This window comes from Sus scrofa, chromosome 10 (genome assembly GCF_054392235.1).
Source record: "Sus scrofa isolate SSC_HxYL_T2T_F1_AM1 chromosome 10, Sscrofa_HxYL_maternal_Yorkshire_Landrace_v2.0, whole genome shotgun sequence".
Lineage (NCBI taxonomy): Eukaryota > Metazoa > Chordata > Mammalia > Artiodactyla > Suidae > Sus > Sus scrofa.
This window is the reverse complement of record NC_139392.1, coordinates 68,903,772-68,914,646: the sequence shown is the minus strand read 5'-3', so window position 1 is coordinate 68,914,646 and position 10,875 is coordinate 68,903,772. Positions and strand designations below refer to the sequence as shown.

At 40.9% G+C, this 10,875-nt stretch overlaps 1 protein-coding gene across 41 annotated transcripts in view; it reads right to left on the bottom strand.

Annotated features, from left to right (window-relative positions):
* Positions 1-237: 237 nt before the first annotated feature.
* ZEB1 (zinc finger E-box binding homeobox 1) overlaps positions 238-10,875 on the bottom strand; it is a 203,367-nt gene continuing 192,729 nt past the window's right edge. For all 41 annotated transcript variants that reach the window (XM_084980057.1, XM_084980076.1, XM_084980070.1 and 38 more), the window contains 3 exons: positions 5,116-6,929; positions 2,917-3,097; positions 238-2,775 (listed from right to left, as the gene is read on the bottom strand). In XM_084980057.1, coding sequence (XP_084836183.1) covers positions 2,171-2,775; positions 2,917-3,097; positions 5,116-6,929 — 2,600 coding nt within the window. In that variant the 3' untranslated portion in view covers positions 238-2,170. The remainder of the gene's footprint in view (positions 2,776-2,916; positions 3,098-5,115; positions 6,930-10,875) is intronic.

Genomic DNA, 10,875 nt, shown 5'->3' with positions numbered 1-10,875 from the left:
GAGGGAGGCAGGCAAAGGAAGTAGGCTCTGAGGAGGCCTTTGGTTGTCAACTCTGACCTTCCCAGAGAATGTGGCCGTGGCCACAAGAAAATCCATAATTGAGTGGTGAATGTCTAAAATAATTAGTTACCCAAACTCAGGCCAAGATAAGTCAAGTGCAGGATGATGGTGTAAACACCCCATTTCACAGAGTTTTCCAAAAAAAGTCTTGATAACGATGAAAAGAATGACGGCAAGTCAGGCTTGTTGATGCATTTTATTGTGAGATGGGGGAGTCTGGTAAAAAACTAGAAAATGACCATGGTGTAACAAGGAACTTAAAAATGAAGAGTCAGATTTGTAACTTACATACATGAATACAGGAACAAATTGGCACAAAATGTTAAAACGTTGTTCCCAACACTGTTTATATAAGGTTATCCTAATTTGGCTTGCTAATAAGGAAATGAGAGTTTTATGGTTAGGCTAATTTTTAATAAAACCACAGAGCATCATGCTATTAGTCACACAGTGAATTTCAAAATTTAAGAGTTTTATATTAAAAACTGGGTAAAGGTAAAATGACTTGATTGTAGTTGTAAAACTAATACATTCCCATTTAAATTCTGTTCTACAGTCCAAGGCAAGTATAAATGTTAACATAACACTGTTAAATCAAATCTCAATGCAAGAAAACCAATTGCATCTCTACTTTAAATCTTATCAACTTTCCAAATTTTCATACTAAAATATATTATTGTATTAATACAAACTACAGTATTATACACTACACTGTGTAATAAATAAAGAAATATAAAAATAAGACACATAAATATAAAAGTTTTCTAAAACTAAAAGTACATATGTCAGTAAGAAGGGTATTAATACTGCCAGGTTTGAAGACATACAGTACAAAAATGTTGCACAGATCTATAAACTAAAAGAAATAAAATAATACTGATAGGTAAAAATCAGCTAATGTTGTTAATAAACTGGGTCCATAATAACTAACATTTGGAAACAGTTATGAGCCAAATAACAATGGCATGTCCATGTCTGAAATGCAAGTACATGGATAAAGCAGATTAGAAAATTTCCCTTTCATTTCGGTAGAGAAATTCTGGAAGTCAATTAACGCAAAATGAATCTTGAGGAATTAAAGGATGAAAATGTCCCTGTGTTTGGCTTCTCTGACAGAGTCAGTGGTTTTACATTTTATTTTGGAATTTCGGTACAACAAACAAATCAACAAATGCTAGTTATTGTAGGCCACACGTTAGCGACGGCTGGTCAGAGCCTTGAAAATACTGATAAATGGCACTTACAGCACACGGGTCTTGCTTAAGGCCAAAGGAGAGACAAAGCTTTCCTATCACATCCTTCATATTTGTTTACCACATACTCAGACACAATCACAAACACTGATTCTGACGACTCTGCTGCCCTCCCCAGTATTAACACTGTTCGTCCCTGCACTCAGAACTCAACGACAGTCTCTTCAACCCCACTTGAAACCACATGAGGGAAACTTCAGTTCTGCTCTCGGCTGCTTTCTTAAGGCTAACAATACACTTTCAATGAGAACACACTCTACTATGACATCTAAATATGAGAAATGACTACCTTCTAGGTTGAATTTATAAAAGGTAGTTAGCACGGTTTGGAACTGCATTATAGTTCTCTGTGAAGGGAATTTTGTAGTGCAGAAGTTCTCACATTTTAAAAAACATAATAAAATACTGAAGCGGATTTAGCCTATGTTTACCAATAAAAAATTATAAAATTTCTCCCAATTGTACAGCTTAAGAATAAACCAACATAAGAGTGATAATTAATACTGATAAAGTGAAACGACACCAGATGCTTATCTAATTATATTGGTTTCCTTTCACCTGTTAAATCTTTGCTTTCGGAGTCATTAAGTTTTCTAATCTGCTTCATGTTACAAACTTGTTCCTAACTTGAAAAATGCATGAAAAATTACTAGGTCTGAGGTTCAGGCACACCCGGATTTTTTTTTTGTGTGGTTTTTTTTTTTTTTTTTTTGTATTTTGTATTTTTTTTAATTTTTACTTTACACAGTAGTGAACAGAAATCACAGTATACAGGTTACTGCGTTTCCTTGAAAAGCATGTATAATATAGAACAAACTTCATTACCAATTAGAATTTTTTTCTTTCTAGAAAAACTATTAGGCTTCATTTGTCTTTTCTTCCGACACCTGCTCACTACCCTCGCTCACTTTGTGTTCTAGGCTGCTCTCTGGACTTCCAGCGCCTTCCCTCTCCGCTGTCGCACCTGCGGTCTTGGCTCTGCCTCCCTCCTCCTGCTCCTCCGTCTCCTGCTCCTCCTCCTCCTCCATCTCCTCTTCCTCTTCCTCCTCCTCCTCCTCCTCTCCTCCGGGTTCTCCACTTCCCTTTTCCTCCTGCAGTTCCTCCATCTCTCTCTCCTCCTCCTCTTCCTCCTTGTCGCTGTCTTCATCCTCTTCCCGCGTCGAGCTCTCCCTCTCGTCCGAGTCGCCCTGTGATGGGGATGCGCGGGCCCCCGCGTGCTCGTGCTCGGCCAGGCCCCCCGGGCCTGCGTCCTCGGGGCCTGCGTCCCGCTCCTCTGCCTCCCGCTTGCAGTAGGAGTAGCGGTGGTTCATGTGCTGGGAGTAGGAGCCCGAGTGCGAGAAGCGCTTCCCGCACTTGTCACATTGGTAGGGCTTCTCTCCAGAATGCAAGCGCATGTGTTCGATCAAGTGATGCTTGTGTTTGAAGGCCTTTTTGCAGATGCCACACTCATGAGGTCTTTTACCTGAAAATAAGAGCACAGGTAAAAGCTGTGAAATGAAATGGCATCCAACCAATTCAATCCTCATCAGGTTTTGGGGCACTTCAGGTTTATGGAAGTGGTTAGAGATTCATTTTTAAGATACTGCCAGATTTGTTAACATACCTGTGTGTTCATATTTATGTCTCAACAGTGAGCTACTCTTTTGGAAAATCTTGTCACACAAATCGCAGGCATACATTCCGTTTTCTGTCTTTCGCATCTTCTTTTTGGGTGGTGTGGAATCCGAGTCATTCTGCTCCTCCACGTTGGATACTCCTTCCGAGCTGGTGTCTTGCCTTTCATCCTAAAGGAAAAAAAAAGGTAGAAACATTGAATTTAAAATTAAGAGATAAACAAGAGACATCCATGAAAGTACAGATTAAAGAATTACTTTAATTTATACTTTCAACAGCTTGGCCAAAACACGCTCTAAGGGTAGATGGGGGCTGACAGAGCCAACAGTGAGGAGGCAATACAGTCACAACAGAAGCATACAGTCTGCTGGTACTGAAAAGGAGGGACACTGAAAAGAAAGAATATTAACCGTGTAGTAACAACATTCACTTAGTTCCATATGAATCATTAATTCATAAGAAATTGACAGAAAGTTTTAACTGATGAGTTTATTAAATAATCACAAATTCCAAACTGCATCACACTTACCTTCCTTTTTATATCCTGGGTTTCACTAAACAAAAATTAAGTTCTATGTTTTTAAAAAAGGGGTCTTTAATTTGTATCTTCCAGACTTCAGAGTTTTGTGAACTAAACTCCGTTGTGTCCTTAAAAAGAGATAGGTGTGCTCTATCACTTTTCTAAGGCACAAGATGGAAAAACAATGCAGGAGGGTCTGTATTTTCAAATGAGAATACTTGCTAGGCAAAGTGAATCTTTAGAGTTTCAGGCTGTCTCAGGGAGATGATTCTGGGCAACAGGCTCTCATGTAGGTAGAAGAATCCTTTAGGGAGCCTGTAATGGGACTGGGTTCCCTAAGGTCCTGCATCTTGTTTAAAGTCTTCCATTCTAACCTCACAGATTTTCTAAAACTTCAGAGGTTTTCCACGTTTCTTTCATCTTTGTAAGGTGGGAGAGCTGCAGCCATTTTCCTGTCATTTGTAGGCTGCCAATGGTGCTAACGGGACTCTATTTTCATTGTTATTTAATCTAGTCAGATGATTAACTGAAAAATGTTAGTGGTTCCCCCTTTGTTAATCAAAGGTGTGAACAGTGTTTTATACATTGAAAATTTAGATGTAGTGAAAAATTTAGTCATGTGAAAAAATTTTCAAGAGCTACCACAATTACAAAAAGCCCAAGTGGTAGCAATATTCAAGGAGAAAAAGCAGCAAAACATACTTGAGGCAGATATCGTAATTATTTTAGTGGCACCTACTTACAGTATATATTTGGATAAAAGATCAAATTTGTCTTTAGTATTCATCTGATTCAATCAGAAATTGATGGAAAAAAAATGGAGAGATATCAGGGTCAGTGACATAGAAAAAGCCTGGACAATGAGACACACGACAGTCTCTTAAAATGGCTCTATCAAAACTCTGTTGGAGTTCCCTGGTGGCTCAGCAGGTTAAGGATCTGGGATTGTCACAGTGAGTCTAGGATCACTGCTGTGGTGAGGGTTTGATCCTTGGCCTGGGGACTTCCACATGCTGCAGGTGCAGCCAAAAAAAAAAAGACAAAAAACAAAAAACCTTCATGGATTTGATGGAGTTAAAGAGGAAAATACATACACAGATTCACAACTGTATTTCCGTATGTATATTATGACTGAATACTAGTTTATGGCTTATACAATCATCAGCAAATTCATTAGATGAATATATACTTAATTTTTATTTAATTAAACCCTTTTATAAACATAGGTGTTAACACATAAAAGGTGACAGCTAAGTGTGCCTGGCATGAAATGTCTGTGAACAAATTTTCATTTTAGTGATCACATCAAGGCAGAAACTGGTACTTATTTTGGTAACCTAAGTAGAAAAACAGAAATCCAGTTAGGGAGTATTCCAATTTTACCTCCCTCTTCCTGTCTTTCGTTTCAGTCAATCTGTAGCTGAGACTTATTAGCCTTTTTCACAGCAGAGTAAAACTTTAAGCTTCAGTTGGAAACTAAACCCTGGGTTAGTGAACAGCTGCAGATGTGGTAACACAAAAGCTTAGGCACACATTCATCTATTTCCTTTCAAAAAGGAAAGCTTAACAACCTGCTTGGCTCTATCTGTGATGGGTTTTTATTGGAAAAACTCATTGAGGTAAGTCAAACTGGCATCTGACCAGTTGTAGAGGGTGGGGAGGGTTTACCTGATTTCCATTTGGCGGGATCACTTTCAGGGGTGCGTCCTGGACCGCGGGGCTGACGGCCGTCGAGTATGTGTATGCCACCTGGGGGATGAGGACGGCCTGCTTGTTGGCAGCTAGCGCTCGCAAGCACGGGACACTGTTCTGGCCGGCAATGGCCACGATGGTGGGTAACTGGGCAGTGACTGTAGGTATAGCAATGTTTATGGGGTTGGCACTTGGTGGGATTACATTTACAACTGGTTCTGAGTCTGTACCACAACTGTCCTTTTGTGGCTCCTTTTTTGCACAAGACAAGTTCAAGGGCTCCTCCTGGACAGAATAAACACTGTTCTGGTAAACACTAGTGATAGTGGACCTCTCCAGTAACTCTCCCTGCTGCTTTGGTAGTGAAAGATCCAGAGGTTCTACTTGGGGCTCTTCGGCTGCGCCCTCTGCCGTGTACAAGTAACCCTGTGTGTTTCTGGATGAGGAAAGGTTGAGAGGGGAGGGGGGGGATGTACTACTTCTGGAGCCATTGACGGCTGACCCCACTGGTAAAACGGGGGAGCTGGTTATCTTCAGTGGACTCTGTTGGTGTCCCGTGCTGTCCTGGGGTTCGTCTGCATCTGGTGGTGGAGGCTGATCGTCGCTCTTTGCAGGGAGGTTGGCTCTGCCCGGTTCAGGAGAAGACGGTTCAGAAGGCTGCACGGAAACCTGTCCGGCCTGCATCTTTTCAAACCACTTTTTCACTACGTCCAGTGGAAGGTTCACTGAGTCGGCAATTTTGGAGAGCTCCTCTGCACTTGGCTGAGCGTTCAGAGCATAATATGCCTTGAGAAGAGACAAGAGGTTCTTTAGAGGTGGCCGACTCGGGGACAAACCGCCCTCTCCGGAGCCCGAGGGGTCCGAGGCCTCGGGCTTGTCAGCCTCCGGGGCTGGGAGTGGCGGGGGCTGGGCGGGCTGCCTCAGGTCACAGTGCTTCAGCTCTGCCAGTGCGCTGGCGTCCCCTGGGCGGTCGTCACACAGAAGGCAGGTGCTGTCGTTCCTTCCTCCTCCCTCAAAGCTTTTGTCCTTCTCAGATTTAACAGTAAGATCTTCTGGTAACTTTTCACTTTTGCAACTGTTTGTGGGGACTGGAGTTTCTTTTTTTAAATTCTGAGGAACAACTTGAAGTTGGCTAGGCTGTTCAAGACTGTAGTTAATGATAATTTTGGTTGTTCCATCTTGATCAACCAAAGGAAGACTGATGGCTGAAATAACAGAATGGCCACCTTGCTGAATGGATGAAGCATTGATTGTTTCTTGTTCTTTGGATGCAAGATTGGCTTGATTATTCTCCAAAACTTGCCTTATTACATTACCATCTACTGCCACTTTAAGTACATTCTGAATATCACTTAAATTGATACTTATGGGAGACACCAAACCCACTGTCGGCAGAACAACGGCCTGCACCACACCCTGAGGAGAGTTGGTTGCCTGTAAGGGGCCACCACCACTAAAAACCCCGTTTTGTAATGGGGTTGAACAGTTGATTCCTGAAGCAACCACTATGGGTTTGAATTCATAATCCACAGGTTCAGTTTTAATTTGGTTTACGGAAAGTTGTTCTTGAAGGGGTTTATTCTCTAGCTTTTGCCGTATCTGTGGTCGGGTGGGACTGCCCGGGGATGCCGAGAGGGAAGGGGAGGAACACTGCGAGGTCTTGAGCCCTGCTCTGGGTCGCCCGTTCACAGGCATCAGGCTGATGCACTTCTTACTGCTGATGTGGGAGCTGTAGGAACCAGAATGGGAAAAACGTTTCTTGCAGTTTGGGCATTCATATGGCTTCTCTCCTAAACAACAAAAAAAATTACATCCATAAATTCTTATGTATTCATACTTTCCCTGAAACAACAATACCAATTTAAAAAGGGGTTACCATATGATATCACTTATAACTGGAATCTAATATCCAGCACAAATGAACATCTCCTCAGAAAAAAAAATCATGGACTTGGAGAAGAGACTTGTGGCTGCCTGATGGGAGGGGGAGGGAGTGGGAGGGATCGGGAGCTTGGGCTTATCAGACACAACCTAGAATAGATTTACAAGGAGATCCTGCTGAATAGCATTGAGAACTATGTCTAGATACTCATGTTGCAACAGAAGAAAGGGTGGGGGGAAAACTGTAATTGCAATGTATACATGTAAGGATAACCTGACCCCCTTGCTGTACAGTGGGAAAATTAAAAAAAAAATTAAATAAAAAGGGGTTACCATGTATGCCTGGGATACAGTTTTATTTAGAATCATTACTTTAAGGTCAAAACCTATTTACATGTTATAAATGCCAGTAAAACATCAGTCTGAGCTATGCATGCTAACCAAGCAGAGAATCTCCTCCGCATGTGTGTGCCATATTTCTGCTAACTCTGAAAAGTTCAAATCATTCTCAAATATCGAATATATTATATCCTACTCTTTCAAGTAATTTCCTTCTTACCCTGTTTCACCAACCTATGTAACTTTCTACATTTCATTCTACTGAATCATCTGTAAGGGAAATTAATGTTAGAGAAAAGGAACGCAGGTAAAATCCCTCCTCAGACTTAAACATGCTCTCCTTCCATATCCATAAGGTTTCTTAAAAACCAGGTATTGTTACAAGCTGTGGCTTATTAGACTGGGATGTGCATACTTCTGGATATATCAGGCAATGTTCTGCCAGGTTTGAAGAGCATCTTGGAGTTTCAACTTTAGGGACAGTGGTATGGTAATTTAAAACATTATCTTGCTATTAAAACACAGGTTATGCTATGATGCACAAATGCACCATTTGTTTTTTCCCTCACATTTTACACAATGTCACAGAAGCCTCCTGCTTGCCGAGGCTTCCCGTAAACGCTCCCCTAGACTTTCTGGGGGTCACAGCATTTGTCCTTCTGGGCTGTTAGGGATACTTTGACAGAGTGCTTTGAGAAGCAGTGAGCTAGCTAAATGGAGTATTTTCATACAACCCAGACTTTTTTACTTGAATTTTAATACATAGTTATAGTTGATCATTTATAATTTAATGGATACCACCTCCCAAGTTCAGGGAGGTAGGAAACTCTGGGCTTGTGTGCCCTTTACTCCGCTGCACTTCTTGCAGTGCAGTCATGAAGATGCTCTCTAAACCTTTTTAGATAAAGGAGTGGCTAATTGTAAAATTTGAAATGTGATGCTGATTATCTACTCAGTATCCAAATGAAGTCTCTAATCTCCCCTTTCTTTTTAATATAAAGGAAAGCAGCAAAAAAAAGTCAAGGTAAGCTCAGCTAGTAAAGTAACTTCAATGTCATAAAGTTTAAAACAAGCACATTATCTTGTCTCAGACATTTATCTGAGGAATCAAACGAGTACTGGCCGGGATCTAACAAGCACTCTGACACGGCTTCCTTCCCAATGAGGAGTTTATTTTACATCGTCCTTGTCACTGGCTCCTCTGCTTAAACTCCTTTATGGAGAGACGGTCCAGGGTGGCTCTGCTGAGGACCAGGGCTCTGTCATGTGCTGTTTTCTTAGCCCTTCCAGGCCTCAGGGTGTTGATGCATAAACATGTAGATACTCAATGGGTCTTTGCAGCAGTCAGATGAAATTATACAGCAAAATGCAGTTCGGTGTGCTCTCAATAAATGGTGGTGATTCTTTCAAAAGGCAGTAAGATGAAGGTTGAGCACTAAGCCCAAGTCGCCTGTTAGAATATCCACTTCCCTGTACTAGTTTGCTTCTGTGGCCACATAGCACTAGTCTAATTTTTCTTCTACAGGCTAGACTTTAAAATTGATGAAGAGCTGTTGCATGTATTTTAAATTTCTCTTGTGTATGTTAGACATAGCCATATCTTTTAAACATTCCTCGAGGGACATGGTTTTCAGAAGCCTTACCCACTTTAACTCACCTCTGGAAATTTTCCAGTTTATCAGTATCTTTCCAATGGGACATCTGAAATGTGGTTCAATCCTCAAAATGCATGAGATAAAAATTTCCACTGGGGGTAAAACAAGGGATATGCCCTACTATCTCTCTTTCTTCAACATTCTTAATTATTTGAAGATATTTTTAGATGAACTACTTGCCTGTTCTCTTGCTCACCAGGAAAATAAGCATCTCTAATATCGATTATTTTTATCTTTACAAGCAACAAGGCAGAGGGGCACAATGGGTAGGGCAGAGGCTTTGGAGTCAGGATGCCTGTGCTGGGGACCCAGTGGTGCCAGTCCCTGCCGAATGACTCTGGACAGGCTCATTAAGTTCTCTGCACCTCCATTCTTCTTCAGGGTTAAACAGGAGGAAATAGTAGCATCTGGCTCATAGGGTTATTGTGAGAACTATGTGACTTACTGCATATAAATAAGTGGGATTCGTTTGTACACAGGTGTCCAATAAGTGCTAGTTATCATGATTATTGTTGGGAATTAGCCTGACATTTTACCCTTGCTAGAAAGTTTGCAGAACAATCTTCTGAAGTCAAAGTCTCCATGATTGTTAGAAAAACCCTTCTTTCTAATTGTAGCTTTACAGTGTTATGGATTATAACTAAAGTATTATCACTTAATTTACCAATCTAGGTTAGTGCTTGTAGCTACTGAGCCCTGGAGGTTCTATCAGGAATGTGCCGCTAAGTTAGGTGCATGATGACCACTGACTTCTCTTAAATGGCTGAGGTGGGTGTTTGGTTGCACCAGATGTCAAAGTTTCCAGGCTAAAATGACAAGAGCACACCACAGACCCAGGTGACTTGCTGGGGAAGGTCAGAGCCCAGGCACCAGTGCTCTCTTGCACCTTCTCTGCACTTAGGGGTGGTGACCTTCTTAGCCTGAGTTCCTACAGGCAGAAGTCAAAGACAGTGACCCATGTGATTCTGCACAGGGTTCATTTCACGGGTATCAGGAGAAAGCAACAGTCTAGGCAATTTCAGGAGTAAGTTAGAAACCTGATCCTCAGTATCTTTTAAAAACTCAGTTGGGAAAAAAAAATTAGAGGCTTCCTGAAGGATATGCAGTTAATTTATTACTAGGTACCCTATAAATAGTGCTTTCAAAACTATTTGTGGTGAAGGATCACTTGTTTTTAATCGTTGATTTTTTTCTTTTAATTTACTATGGACCAAGTATTGTATAAAACACAATGAAACTGTCCCAGCACTGTCTTGGTATAATAGTTTCTAAACGCTTCCCCTCAGTTTCTGTATTTATCTGGGGTGACACTGAGTAGCCCCGCCTGAAAATCTCTCTTTGTAATTAACCAGACCATTAGGAGCTGTAGGCTTGGACAGGACCCACTGGCCACGCTGGTGCAGTGCTTTTTCTGAATCGTACTTTGGTGAAATGTCACTGGCCTCTACTGAAGAATCTTATTTTAGAAAGAAAACATTATCAAATTCTCTGCTGTATTGTTTTAAGGATATTTCTGAGGATGATATAAACTATGTTTTGTTCTTTCTTCTTAATGATGCTTCAAGGAACAATTTTCTCCATGGACTTAGTATCAAGAAGAGTTGTGCTTTTTCCAGCAACAGTTTCTGTTCTTTTTACTTAAAGAAACTGCTCAGTCTTGGTCACTAATTACAGTTTTCTTACTTTTAAGCCTTAGAGCCTAATTTGTGGTCACTTCTAGCATGTGCAAAGGAATTCATACTATTCCTTTTTTTCACATGTTTATTTCATCCCTGTCTTTTTCTTATGTTTTAAAATTTCTTTCTGTATTAAAATTATTTAATATAAGAGTCAGACAGACATAAATACACAATGAATGGAC